This window comes from Myotis yumanensis, unplaced genomic scaffold (assembly GCF_028538775.1).
Source record: "Myotis yumanensis isolate MYYU_CA2020_CCGP unplaced genomic scaffold, mMyoYum1.0.hap1 SCAF_8, whole genome shotgun sequence".
NCBI classification, from domain to species: domain Eukaryota; kingdom Metazoa; phylum Chordata; class Mammalia; order Chiroptera; family Vespertilionidae; genus Myotis; species Myotis yumanensis.
Window position 1 is genome coordinate 81,403,425 of NW_027223759.1, and position 15,424 is coordinate 81,418,848.

Consider the following 15,424-nt stretch of genomic DNA (forward strand, 5'->3'; position numbering starts at 1 on the left):
ACAAACAAAAAAACACAGAAAAAAAGGAGAGGCTGGTAGCTTCTGTCGCTGGGAGGATGGGGGTGGGGGGGTTGGCCAGCCTGAAAACGGCCCTCAGCCCCTCAACCAGGCTAGCCAGGCCCCACCCATGCATCAGGCCTCTATCCTATGTAAAAAAAGGGTGATATGCAAACTGACCCTAACAACAGAACTACTGGGAATCACTGGTCACTATGACACACACTGACCACCAGGGGGCAGACGCTCAATGCAGGAGCATCTGCAGGGGGAGCTCTGCTCAGCTACAAGCCAGGCTGATGGCTGCCAGTACAGCGGTGGTGGTGGGAGCCTCTCCCGCCTCCTCAGCAGCACTAAGGATGTCCGACTGCAGCTTAGGCCTGCTTTCTGCTGGCAAGTGGACATCCCCCGAGGGCTCCCGGGCTGCCAGAGGGATGTCTGACTGCCAGCTTAGGTCCAATCCCCCAGAGAGCAGGCCTAAGCCAGCAGGTGGACATCCCCCAAGGGGTCCCAGACTGCGAGAGGGCACAGGTTGGGCTGAGCGTTCCCCCCCCGCCCCCCAGTGCACAAATTTTTGTACACCGGGGCTCTAGTATAATTATAAAAGATATTCTATGCCATTATATGTGAAATGTTGTTCAGACTTATTTCTCAGCCCAGATTTGCCCTAGTAGAGAGAAAGTGAGCAGGGAAGTTATGTACTAGTATGTTTGAGGTAAAATCCAAAGGTTGTGTGGCCATTATAATGGCTTTCAGCAAGAGTTCTTTTGGTCTAGACTTAGAAGCATCCTAATTTGATTCTAGATGCCTGACTGAAGTGAATAATGCACAGTTTATTCTTGAAAACTTTGGGTTCAGGCATTTTTCAAAGCATTGAATATTTTCTCATGATCACTTTTAATGTGGACCCTTGTCTGTGTTTAAAACATACACACACATTCTCTGAAAAACAGAAAATATAATCAACCAAGAAATCTGTGAACCAAAAGCATCTCCAGGTAAGTACACATATAGAGCAAAGTTTTACTTTTTAATGTTTTGAGATATTTTTAATCTTGAATTTGGGTACAAAATGTTAAGTAACACCTTGAAATGTTAATGTCCTTCCATTGCATCATTCTAAATAGGATCTGGAAATGACTAAGGTGAACCATCAGTGGGAAGTTGTCCTTTAAGAATTTGGCAATAAAATATGTGATTTTCAAAATTCCTGTCCCTTTGGGAAGTGCCTGTCTCAAGTCTCAGAAATTCTATTTCATCTTTGCATTTATATTTTTATTCAACAAATACTTGTAATGTGTTATAGTGCAACAGAAAGTATATAAAAAGTTAAGATGTCATATGCTTTTTGTTGACCACAAACAGCTAGATGTTTAGAATAAGAAATAGACAATTTAGGGAAATGTCAAATACAGATTTGTACCAACACATAGAAAGGTTTTTTTTTTGCATATATATATATATATATATATATATATCTTATATCTAAAAAGTTACTTGGGTTGCTTGGATCAGTTATGAAAATTAGAGTATAGGACATGTATTTAGGTTATAGAAATGTGAATATTCATGGGTGTGATATGCAATTTGCTTATATTTGAAAATATTTTTAATCTTGAGAGATGTATATTAAAGTATTTAGAGCTGAAATAGCCTGATATGTATTACCACCAAATGATTCAGCAAACAAATAAACAAAAAGAAATGAGGGCATGTATTCAAAAGTTAACTTTTGGTAAATCTAGGCAAGGATTGTATGAGTACTCATCTACTATTCATTCAACCTTCTGTAGGTCTGAATATTTACTCAAAAACAAAACAAATGAGTTACAATTTCATACTCATTAGTTTGAAAAAAAATAGCCTGATGAAATGAACTGTTGGTGCAGAAGTGAGAATGATGTGGAGCAGCAGAAACTTATATTGCTGGTAGACTCTAACTTTGGCAAATATTTTGTCACTAGCTAGTTGAGTAGAAGACATTAATTATATCCTCTGCCTAGGCAATCCCATTTCTTGTTGTTTGTCTCAAGAAAGCCCTGCTATGGCCATCAGAAGACATTAATAAAACTGTTTTAGGCAACTTGTTTTAAAAAGCAAAAATTTGGAAACACTCAACTGTAAAAAAAAAGCAACAAATAAATTATGCTATGTAAATAGAAAATAAAATACCATGTAACAATGAAAGTAAACTATGGCTATAAGCATCAACCTGGGTTATTCTCAGAAATAAATTATTGATTTAAAATAGCACACGATGTGAAGGTCAAAAGTATACAACCCTTAGTAGTTATTTGGAATAAAGTTTGTCCTGAAATGTTTTATTTAAAGGTGTCCATACCTCACAGCTGTCAATCATTTAGTTGAGACTTATCAAAGTCCTATGTCTGTCCCAAATGCCAAGATGACAGCCTATGACCAGAGGATGCACAGGGGATCCTCAGCTAGAGGTACCTTCTCAATGGTTTTCCTGCAGCATAAGAATAAAGGCACTACCCTCCTTGGGCCTATGTTTATATAAATGTGAGTGCATTGGTTCGGTGGTAAATGAGAAACTGAATGTTAGTGAGAATTAAAGAATTAAAAGTGACACAGGCAGTTACGACTTTTTTGTTGACCAGAGAGATACTCTTTAAATCTTAAAAATAATTAATCTTTTCTATTTGTTTGCAGAGTAAAAGTGAGCAAATAACCATGCGGCATCTAACATCAGGAAACTGGGAAGTGATAAAGATCTTGGCATACGATGAAACTACTCAAAAAATGTGAGCATGTTTTGGTTCTGTAGTCAGGTTGGAAGTTAGGGTTGTCAACTGCAGTATTTTCTGCCAGATTTATGTTTTGCCAACTGTAGTGCTAGTCCAAACAACTTGGCCATGTAGCAGCCTTTTCTTTAAAGACTCTCTCTATCCATCACCGGAGGAGACACTTATACAGACACTTGCACACACACACACACACACACACACACACACACATGCACACACCCATCCATACGCAGAGAGATTGAGAGAGATCATAAAAAGTGTGATAATATTTTAAGAAAAAGTATATATTTCCCAAATGGATCAAAGTCCTGTATCAAGGTTCTGTGGTTAATAACAAAAAAGCTCTTCTATATTCTGGACAGTGTAAAAATGTTGATTTGTGCCTGATGCTTATGCTGTTTTCTTTCCTGGGCAGTTACTTTCTGAGCACGGAGTCTTCCCCCAGAGGGAGGCAGCTGTACAGGTAAGCAGTGTAGGATCTCTCTCTATACAGGTTGATTTCTCCATGTCCATTATACAGCTTAATGAGAGGATGAAAAATTCTGGAGTTTTTTTTTTGACGTGGCTTGGGGAGAGCCAACTCTGCATGACCTTCACACTCTTGGTCCAGTCCCTCAGCCCTGACTTTTATGATCCTCAAGGTTAGAACCGGAGTGCAGACAATATTGCTGCTCCTTTATTTTTTTTTTCTCACCTGCTTCTACAGTCTCAAAATATTTTTTTTTCTGAGGCTTGGTTCTCTTAACCACCATCATCACAGGCATTCACATATTTCACCACTCGCCTTCTACTAAGCCTCATTTTGCATTTTCAGTGTGTTAATATTGTACACATGCAGCTTATTTCTGAACAAAAGAAAGCATTGTGAGCACTTATAGACTGGATCCGGTGCAAGTTTCTCTCCCCACCCCCCCCCCACACAGTGTGCACAATCCATTAAGATTATTTAAGCCAGTACTGCTTGTTGTTTACCAACATAAAGCAATGGATGGGGCATATTTCCATCTGCCAATTTTCCCAAGTGGAAAGCTCTATTCATAAAAGGGGCTTAAGGTCATTCCCATGTAGTATTGAAATGCCTCTTCACTCAGAAAGCTTTCAGCAGGACCTCACAAGAATGACTGCTATTTTTGTCTGGCAAGCAAATTATTAATTCTAGACTTTATATATACTTTCTAATTTCCATTTCACAGTTTTAAAGTGTCAAAACTGCCATGGCATTTTCTCAGTGGAAATTCATCATGTTTGAAGAAGTGTCACCACTGATTCTTACCAAGTAGCCTAAGACTTTCCTTTGAGGGTAAAAATACACGTTTAAAATGCTCTGACTCCCTCTATTTCACTCTTAGGCTCTCATTTATGCGGATATTGCTTTTATCTGAAGCAAGCCTTGCCTTTCTATCACCCCTTCCAATATGTCATATTGTCTTTTCTCTTAGAGTCTAGAAGCCATAGTCTCAATCTTAATGACTTTGAAAGGAAGAACAGCTAACTGTTTATTTAAAGACACTGATTCTAACTTTGGTTCAGATGTCTTCAATAAAGTACTGGTCACTTTTTTTTTTCTTTTTTGGTTACCTGAAGCTTATCTTCCTTGAAACTTATACTACGATTGGTATTGGCAGTCATGAGCAATCCTTCAAGATGTGGAAATACTTGACCAATATTTTATTTCTCCCATTTTATAAAAGTCCTAAAGGAAAAATTAGTTTCAGAAGATTAGGCTTGGCCAGGTTGAGCCAATGGAATTCCCTCCATTCCTCTTCTCATTATTAGCCTAAAATGTGATTTGAATCACAATGACTTCTTAGATTTGTGTGCTTGACTTATCTCTGTAGTGACTGAGGCAGAAGAGTCAATCTCTCTGTGACTGGTGCTAGCATAGAACGCTGTGCTATAAAGAAAATGTAGTACCAATAAATTTCCCCTTAAACAGCTCATCAAATGCCAGTTGGCTTGACTGTAAGATAATGTTAGTGTTTAATCCAGAAAACTCAATCAATGTCTTGTCCAGGCCATAAAAATACTCATTGGCTGACAATTTATGGGATCAGACACCTCTGCAGAACCAGCACTGCTCCCAGATTCAGTGTTACCATTTGATCTTACAATTTGCATTTCTTATTTCAATAATTTCAGAGTCTAAATTATGAGAAAATACCAACATAAACCTCTCGGGAACTTGGATCTGAAAAGTTATATGGAGTCGAGAGTAAAGGTTTTAAATTCTAGTTATGTCACTAAATACCTGAGTGAGAATAGTACACATTCTTAATCTCTCTGTAGTGATGGTTGCACAACATTGTGAATGTAATTAATGACATTGAAATATACACTTAAAAATGGTTAAAATGGCAAATGTCATGATATGTGTGTGTGTGTGTGTGTGTGTGTGTGTGTGTGTGTGTGTGTGTATATATATATATATATATATCATAAGGTGAAACTGGTTACTGTGTTTAAGTGCCTAGTGTATATTAAAAACTGGTTACTGTGTTTAAGTGCCTAGTGTATATTAATCACCTTTACTAGTAAAGGAACATTTTGGATTATGATGAGCTCAGGATGCTTCAGCTATGAAACGTGACTCTGTGAACTGTACTTGATTGCTTCTGTGCTTCTGATGCCACATCAACACCCTGTCCCTGCCCCCAGCCCCATGCCTGCAGTATATTGCACATCAAAAGCAGCATGACCATGATTCATTTCCAACTGCATAGCCCAAATCATATTTTGTTTCAAAATAAAATTGAATTTTTTGTCAAATCAAACTTTATTAAATGTATTATCATCAGTGTTTTACCTATTAGCATGGATCAGTGATGGCGAACCTTTTGAGCTCGGCATGTCAGCATTTTGAAAAACCCTAACTTAACTCTGGTGCCGTGTCACATATAGAAATTTTTTGATATTTGCAACCATAGTAAAACAAAGACTTATATTTTTGATATTTATTTTAAATATTTAAATGCCATTTAACAAAGAAAAATAAACCAAAAAAATGAGTGTCATAGGTTCGCCATCACTGGCATAGATAATTTATGATTCATCTCTATTTAAAAAATAAATGATTCTAGATATGAAATTTAACCTTGGAGATATAGCTCAACCCCTCTGACCTTAAGCACCACTATTTGTAATATAAAAAAGATGATTGATTTTTCTTTTTACTTACCTCCCTGATGTTGCAAAATATGTATGACTTTTAAATAGATATAGATATAGATATAGATATAGATATGAAAATAACTTTCTTTACCAAAAATTTCATGGCACATACTTAGTGGGAAAAAATTTCACACTAATATTAAATTCCAATTATTAGAGTGTCAAATTGAATAAATAATGAGCTTGATTTTTTGTGTATGATATGTGAAAACATTTATTAGTTCTTTCAATTAACGTTTATTGATGACTTTATGTTAGTCTTTATTGGCAATTACTTTTAAGACTTTACAAAGAAATACCTATAGAGAAATGCAGTTAAGAATAAGTCTTATTGAGTTCTGTGGAAATCAGTTTCTTTATTTATAAGCATACATACATACATACATACAGGTGTACATAGTTTTAATTTTGTTATAGAGAAGAAAAATGTCCACGTGTTAACATTAGGAATGGAAATTTACTTTCCATTTGTATGGCAAGTCATAATTAATAAGGAACCTCAATGTAAGTAATGCTGGAGCTCCTCTGTTAATGTTGACGTTAAAATATAGACGCCACACAATCAAGTACCTGGAATGGTAGCATTTCTAACGTGTGTTTTTCCCCCCAGTGCATCTACCGAAGGATTATTGAATCGTCAATGCATTTCATGTAATATTATGAACGAACAATGTACATACTTTGATGCCAGTTTTAGTCCCATGAATCAACATTTCTTATTACTCTGTAAAGGTAACAGATGATTTCTGATAGAGTTTATTTTATTGATTTTATATGGCCAGCATCTATTACTATCATTAATAACTATTATTCTCTAGTTATATGACTTTTTCTTAATATATGTTTTTAAGTTATAAATTATGGATTTACTGTGACACAAATTATATTCATAAACATTATTTAGAAATAGGATTGGAGAGTAAATACACACAATCAGAAAGGACTATTTAAACATGAACGATTTAAAAAAGTCATGCCACAATAATAAAGTAATTTAGCTATATTTAGAAAAATAATAGTCATTAAAATAATGGCTAAGTTGTTAAAATATTTAGGATATACAGAAATTTAATTTTCTGGATCTGGTCCCTTTCAATTCTGACAAATTACACTCACCCCAATTATTTACTCTACCTGTAATTATATAGTCTTTGATAGAGGGATGATATCGCTAGGTTATATTGATAGAAATCATTGTCCCTTTAAGAGGACACTGTATTTCCCAGAGATGAAATGGGAGACATGTCCTCCGATACCAGTGGTCGGCAAACTGCGGCCCCTTGAGTATGGCTCTTCCACAAAGTACCACGTGCGGGCGCGCAGTACAGTGCGGTTGAAACTTCGTGGCCACACTCAAGGGGCCAAAGAGCCGCATGTGGCTCGCGAGCCGCAGTTTGCCGACCACTGTCTTATACTATAGTATTATCAATTGAGTGCTACTGGTTCAGCTGGCACCTAGGCTGTCCTGTTTTAAGACAACATGAGGAATGAACCAACACTTACTCATTTAAATTAATTTTACTCTTGATGTCTGAAATGAAGTAATCAAAAAAGAAAAGTACTTGTTTGATGTCACCAGGGAAAAACCATTAGACCTCTAGATAGAGTTTCCTAATTCATCTCTATCGAATCATAGAAGTTTCTTATGGTTACACCTGAATTAACTAGTATGTTTGAAATAATTAGTGATTCCAGTTAACATATTTTAAAAATTAGTATATAATCAGCTCTAATTTTTATTTATCTTGGGGATGAAATAATTCTAATAGGCAGGGGTTCTTTCTTTCTTGGCTGACTGGGTAAATAGAATTTAATCTTGCTTGAGCAGATGATGGAGAGGTCAAGGGTCATGAACCAGCTTTCTGAATATCTGTGACTAATCTATAAAAGACTAGAGAAAGAGCGAGCAAGTTGCATAATATTTGCTTAAAACCTTAGAAATATGGATGCATGGGGCATTTTGGATAAGGGGTAATCTTAAAATTAATCTATGTAAATAGTTTATTTCACCCTATGTTCTTATTTTCTGAATAAAATATCCATAGAAAGGAATGAAATCTAGTGGACTTGTTTCTGTTTCAATATGTAGCCTTTTCAGTAATTATTACTTAAATTTCTTTAAAATGTTTATACATATATTTTTAAAACCCAGGTCCAGGGGTCCCAATGGTCAGCCTACATAGCACGGACAACCCAGCAAGTAAGTACATGAACACAGCAATTCAAAATAGTCATGGTTGGTGCTGGCCTTAGGTATTATATTATTCATTCTGAGTGTCATACTCTTTAGAACCTTCTTCAAAAGAGTTCCCAGCATGGGGAAAGCTGTTTAGGCACCAACAAATTGACCTATATATGTAACAGTAAGGCAAGTGGATTGAGCCATGTTGCAACTGGAGTTGGATCTTATATGCCTGAAATAGGGTGTCTACTGTGTCTATATTAAATGAGGAGGGGTTGATGAGGCTCCTTTAAGTATAGTATTTCATTCTACTATCCCCTTTGTACTCTGGGTTCATTTTTCTTGGCCTCATACAAATTATTCCTCTAGAGCAACACATTTTTTGTACTGGTACTTCTGGGAAAATTAATAAAAACATATTATTTTATATTTCTATTCTATTTGTTCCATATATCCATGGATTTCTAGTTTTATATATATTCATTTATTGTTTAATATATTTATTCAACTGTTCATCATTTACCGAGTGAGCAGGTAATTTAGCAAGTCATATGACAGAGGCTGGATGTACATTGTTGGTAAGACAAGGGCAATATGTTTAAGAACTTAAAGTAGAGTGCTCAAGTAAATACATGGTTGAGCTAATCTTAAAAATGAATAGCCAGATTGCTGCCTGCCACCCATTCTTCTTACTTTTTTCCATATTTATTTTCCTTCTTCCAGTTTAACATTTTTATTTAATCAATAATCTTATGCTCTAATAATTTACTGTAGGAGACTATAATCTAACAAATTAGGCTGATATTTATTATTTTATTTAACCCTCAGAACACCTCTTGTAATAGTTAATGTTATTACTCTTATTTTACAGAAGAGGAAATTGAGTCAGAGAGGTTAAATAACTTGGCTAGAGTCATACAAGTAGGTGCCAGAGCCAGGAATCAAATGTGATAGTCTGACTCCAGAATCACTACTACATGATGACACCTTGTTCGATTGTGTTTTTGTCTCTCACCTCACATACTTATATATTAAGTAGGAGTTTTACTGAAATGCCTAGACTTAAAGAAGATGAAGGCATAAAAAATGCAATGTTGAATTACAAATGTCAATTTTAGAGAACGGAGGAAGACCTTTTGTACTAGTCATGAAAAATAAAAAGGGGCTGTGAACATGGTCTGGTGATTAAATTTCCCTTCAAAAGACAATTATTAAGATGAAATGTACATTCAACTGTAACAAAATAAATCTTCTGGTTAGTCTTTGTTACACTACTGTGGCATTAATAACTCATTTTGGGTCCACATGAAGTAGAACATGGAGTAAAAAGAAAATTGAAATTTAAAAAAAATGAAATTTTTTAATAAACATAGAAAATCTTTAAACCCATAGTTACCAAAGAAATGCAAAGTAAAATGCTGCTGTGTAATTTTTTCTAACAAATTAATAACATCAAAAATTTGCATTGCTAATGAGGATATAATGAAGAATCTCTTAACTTCCTGGTAGAAATATAAATTATAGCAAATATTTTTAATAAATCATAAAAATTATAAGCCTTAAATCTTTTATATCTATGTATTCAGCTTTTTTCTTTTTAATAGTTTATACTGAGAAAATAACTCTAGAGAAAATTATAACAGGGCTATTGATGATAGTGGAAAATTATCTACACTAATAAAAGAGAAACATGGTAATTAGCATAAAACCTCTACCCTTTTCATTGGCTAATCAGTGAGTATATGCAAATTAACTGTCAGCCAAGATGGCGGCCAGCAGCCAGGCAGCTGGAAGCGAACATGAGGCTCGCTTGCTGCAGTGACTACAGACTCCAACGTTTCCCCGCCTCACTTTCCGGCCTCTCAGTTGCAACTCTAAGCAACTATGTACTATGTTGCAAATAAGAAGCTAAACAAAAGCCCAGAAACTGGCTTTCAGTCAGCCGGGCTTTAGCAACATTGTATCCATATTTTCAGCAGCGAGGCCTCAGAGCTAAAGCTGGCCCAGAATAAAAAAATAAAAAAAAAGAAAACAAGGAGCTGTTGGGAGCTTTTAGTCACCTGCCAGCCGGAAAACAGCCCTCAGCCCCTCACCCAGACTGGCCAGGCACCCCAGTGGGGACCCCCACACTGATCCAGGACACCCTTCAGGGCAAACCAGCCAGCCCCCACCCATGCACCAGGCCTCTATTCTATATAGTAAAAGGGTAATATGCCTCCCGGCACCGGGATCAACGTGACAGGGGGCAGCGCCCAAACCCCCTGATCGCCCTGCGGCTCTGTGTGTGACAGGGTGCGGTGCCCCAACCCCCCCCCTCCCCAGGCCCTGCTCTGTGTGTGACAGGGTAGAGCCATAACCTCTCCATCGGCCCTGCCCTGAGTGTGACAGGGTGCAGCGCCCCAACCCCCTGATCTGCCCTGCTCTGTGTGTGAGAGGGGGCGGTGCCCAAACTCCCCTATCGGCCCTACTCTGTGAGTGACGGGGGGAGCTCCTCAACCCCCTGATCAGCCCTGCTCTGTGCGTGACAGGGTACGGAGCCCCAACACCCCTGATGGGCCCTGCTCTGTGCGTGACAGGGGGCAGCACCCCAACCCCCTGATCCGCTCTGCTCTGTGAGTGACAGGGGGCAGCGCCCCAACCCCCCTGATGGGCCCTGCTCTGTGCTTGACAGGGGGCAGCGCCCCAACCTCCCCATCGACCCTGCCTTGAGTGTGACAGGGGGCAGCGCCCCAACCCCCCTATCGGCCCTACCCTGAGCGTGACTGAGGGTGGCATCGCAACCTCCCAATCCGCCCTGCTCTGTGCATGACAGGGGGCGGCGCCCCAACTCCCCAATTGGCCCTGCTCTGAGCCTGACCAGGGGCTGCACCTAGGGATTGGGCCTGCCCTCTGTCACCCGGGAGCAGGCCTAAGCCAGCAGGTCGTTATCTCCCGAGGGGTCCCAGACTGCGAGAGGGCACAGGCCGGGCTGGGGGACAACCCCCCCCCCCCCCGCCTCCCCAAGTGCACAAATTTTTGTGCACCGGGCCTCTAGTATATAAATAACAAAAGAGAAGAATTTACAAATAAACCTTAATGGGATATGCATTAGTGTGCTGAATATCTTCCATTTTTCCTTCCAGACCACTCTTAATTCTGCTTTGCTCTCCCCTGGTCTCTATCCCAGAAATAGTGTGTATGGACGACTTAGGTTCTATTGTAATTTGGATGCCAAGTGAATTCAGCTAAAGTGAAGTGAATCACGTAGGTGGCTGAAGAAAGGAGAAAGTGATTAAAAAAAAATTATTAAATTGTTTCATGTTGACATATTGCAGGTGTCCCCCCTCCTTTTCCCCCCTCTTTGCTCACTCCACCCACCCCCACCTCCCCACCCCTTGGCCTTCACCAAATTATTGTCCTTTTCCATGAGGTATGCATAGATGTTCTTTAGCTAATCCCTTCGCCTTCTTCATCCAGTCAACCTCACCCACCTCCCCTTGGGCGCTGGTCAGTCTGTCCCGTGAATCCATGCTTCCATTTTGTCAGTTTATTTTGTTTGTTAGATTCCACATATTAGTGAGATCATATGATATGAGAAAATTATTCTGGCGTAGCTATTCCTCCAGCCTTATCCCTGTGGAGTCACTCAGGTTGCTACAACTCCTGGCTAGAGGTCACTGTGGAACTTTCATACAAACATCTTCAAAGAACTGCTCTCTCTCCCTGCTCTGCAGACCTAGCCACTGTCGTACCAGCCCTGGGTCATTGCACCAGTTCTTGTGATCCTTAGCCCATTGTCCACATGTTTGTAAATAGTCCTTTATTAACATTTTATAAAATTATTCTAATAGAGTTGCCATTAGTTTCCCACTAGGATAAAAAGCATGTTGGGAGGGGACTGGGGGGCTGGGTGAAAAAGATGAAGGGAGGAAGAAAAAAATTGGTAGTTACAAAGGAGTCCCAGAATGTAGAGCATAGGGAATATTCCCTGTGCTGTAATAACTATGCATGGTGTTATGGGGGTACCAGAATAATTGCGGAAACACTTTTGTAAGTTATATAAATGTCTAACTGCTATGCGCAACCCGGGCACGTGCCCTGACCGAAATTAAACCTGGAACCTTAAGTCCATAGGCCAACGCTCTATCCACTGAGCCAAACCTGCCAGGACTCTAAGAATGTTTAAGTCACATTTCTAAGTGATTAAGAAGTCCACATGTTTATGCCACTTGAACAAAACTATTTGAAAATGAATAGAAGTTCTCAGGAAGAAAATATTTACAAATGCTAAATAAAATTCTTGCATCTACCTGGCAGCCTTCCAGGTGATTTTTATTTTTATTTTATTTTCATTTTTTGCTCTTTCTTCTTGAGTGTTCTCCTATATATCTTTTATGATGAAAAAGAAGCCCTTCATTAAAATGCTCAGTGACTTGAGACAAGGTAGAAATGTGTAAATTTTTACTTTAATATTTCAAAAGTTCTTTTGCTTCACATTACTGTTGTCCTCTTTCCTTTTTAAATAGTTTATCTTCCTTCTTTATTTTGCATATACAATTTCTTTTCTTTTACACTCATTTTTGTCTTTCCTTTGTTTTTCCTTTCTTCCTATTCCATCTTTCTTCTCATCGCACTTCATGCTTCTACTTTTCCACATGTCCTTTCTTTCTCCTTCGCAATTTTCTGTTCTCATTGTCTTCTCTTTTCACCTCAACCCTGAACTTAAAGTTGTCTTAACACTTCCTTCTCTTTACAATGTTTTACAAAAAATGTGTATTAAGCATATTTTCTGAATTTGTCAAAAAAATTCTCTCTGCTCTTAATATTTTGAAAATGGCTTTAAAAGTTTCTATATATTTTTCCTAAATATAATTTATTTTCCTGTGATCACGAATGAATTTCATTTTATGAATAAATAATGGCCTTTGATTTAGAGTGAAAATGTCTCAACTGCTCCTATATGCATGCAATTAGTTTGCATATAATTAGCTTTATTTTTTCTATTGATATTTGGTAGTAAAGAAAAACCATGAGAAATTATCAGTATGTTATTGGAGAGTAAGAATGGAGATAGAAATTGAAGTTGAGAAAGGTTGAAGCTTTTAGTAATTGGGAAGGTGAAAACACACGGGAGAGGAAGAAGAGCCAGGGAGAAGGGACCTTAGCTACATGCTTAGGGCTGCAGGATTCTCCTGAGTCTGCTGCTGAGAATGCCTCAAGCATGCAGAGGAAGACGCTCTCTGAACCTGGGAGTTCAGAGCTCACACGGTGCTGGAATGTGTCCTACTTCCAACCAGGCAGGATACTGTAACCTTTAGGAGAGGTCCCAGAAGAAGCTGGCTTCAGCAGTAGAACCAAACCATCCACATAGCAAAGGTCGCTTAAACCTACACTGAATAAGATTATTTGGAATAATACACCTGACCGGCAAAGAGCCTAAAACATCTGCCAGAAAGAACAAAGCCCAATGATTTTTCAAAGAACAGAGCAAAATACATAACTCAATGTTAACATCAGAAAGGTCAGAATCTAAGCAAACATTCCTGGCTATGTGAGGAAGCCAGAATATGTGACTCACAACTAGGAAAACTAGCCAGTGAATAGAAATGGATTCAGAAATGGCAGAGATAATGGAACCAGGGAAAATTCAATCAATCTGCTATTATAAATATGTTTAAAAATGTCAAGAAAGAGTTAACATAGTGAGAAAAATAGTAATACGGGAAAATTGTACTGGAACACGTGGTGTTCCTCTAGGCAGGATAGTTCCTGGGCTCTTGTCAGGTGGAGTCGAAGAATGAAACCACGGACAAAATGTGGTATAGCAAAGGTGGAAATTTATTGAGGAACAACCACAGACTCCCACGTGGAGAGGGGAGAGTCCCACTGAGTCCCTTTTTTCCATAGTTCATAAAGGCTACAGTTCTTTGTGCTTTGATATCCCCTCTGATTGGTCACTATCCCCCTTAGATTGGTTACTATCGCAACTCTAGATCACAAACCTCATCTAAAGTACTTGAGGTTCCCTCCTTCTTCTCCCATATTGTTCTCCTATTCCCTCTGGGCTGTCTTCCTCCCTCTCTGAGTGAGGGGCTTCCTTCCCTTTATTCTGTAAATGTACACCTTCTGCTGCTCTCAGCTCCCTCATCTTATGGAAATGTACCCTCTGCTGCTCTGTAACCCTGTGATTTTTCCATGGACCCCTTAATTCCTAAAATTTCCTAAACCTGCCTGTTTCATCCTTAAAAACTCCTTTCAATAGAATATATGATTTAAAGGAACATTCTAAAGTTAAAATATCTGAAAAACACTTCACTGCAAAGTACTAAAATCAAATTAAACCCTGCAAGAGAAAAGATCAGTGAATTTGAGACATTATCAGAGGCCACTTTCAGTCACAGAGGAAAAAAAATAACAAATGAAAGAAATGAACAGAGCCTAAGTTAATTTATATTTTAAATTGGAGTCAGAAAGGGGAAGCATGAAAAAATACCTGATGAAACTGTGGCCAAATCCAAATTTAATGAAAAGTATAAAATGCTCAACAACCTTAAGCAGGATAAATCCCAATAGAAAAACAGCGATGAAAGGAAAAAAACAGACAAAAAGAAAAATTTAAATCATCAAAAATACAAACACATTATATTCACACATTACATCCATAATAACAAAGCCAAGAATGACTCTGGAGTTTTCTTTAGAAGAAAGTAAACCTAAAGACAGTAGAGCAAAATGTTTAAAATGCAGATGAAAAAAAAAAAAACCACACAAAAAAACAATAAAAAACCTCAAACTAGAATAATAAAAGCGAAGCCAAAATAAAGAATCAAGAAGCTGAGAATGCATTTCTAAATAATTGATAAAGAGCATGGATAGGGCTTATAGGCAATAATGTGCATTCCCTAAGGGCATTATACTAAGGGGAATAAACTATTCACAGAGGACAAAACAGCATGATTAAAGTAGAACTGAGAAAAATAATTTAAAAATATTTTGAGCCAAATGAAAATAAAAATACAACTAATCCAAATCTGGGGCTACCTAACATGTGATTGGAAAGAAATGCGTGCCTCTGAATTGTTAGTTTATAAGAAAGAAAACTTTAAAATCAATCATCTGAGCCTCCGCCTTAAGAAATTAGAAAAAAAAAAAGAGCAAATTAACACAAAGTAAGTTGTGGGAAGGAAATCCTATATAATAAAGATGTAATATGCAAATGGTCATTATGTAACGACCGACCGCATAACGCAGAGGTTCTCAACCTGTTGGTCGCAATCCCTTTGGGGGTTGAATGACCCTTTCACAAGGGTTGCCTAAGACCATAGGAAAA

At 38.0% G+C, this 15,424-nt stretch overlaps 1 protein-coding gene across 6 annotated transcripts in view; it reads left to right on the forward strand.

Annotated features, from left to right (window-relative positions):
• Positions 1-15,424, forward strand: part of DPP10 (dipeptidyl peptidase like 10) — a 1,368,028-nt gene that overhangs the window by 1,310,949 nt on the left and 41,655 nt on the right. For all 6 annotated transcript variants that reach the window (XM_070423111.1, XM_070423110.1, XM_070423113.1 and 3 more), the window contains 4 exons: positions 2,671-2,762; positions 3,181-3,228; positions 6,544-6,665; positions 8,086-8,133. In XM_070423111.1, the coding sequence (XP_070279212.1) occupies positions 2,671-2,762; positions 3,181-3,228; positions 6,544-6,665; positions 8,086-8,133 (310 nt within the window). The remainder of the gene's footprint in view (positions 1-2,670; positions 2,763-3,180; positions 3,229-6,543; positions 6,666-8,085; positions 8,134-15,424) is intronic.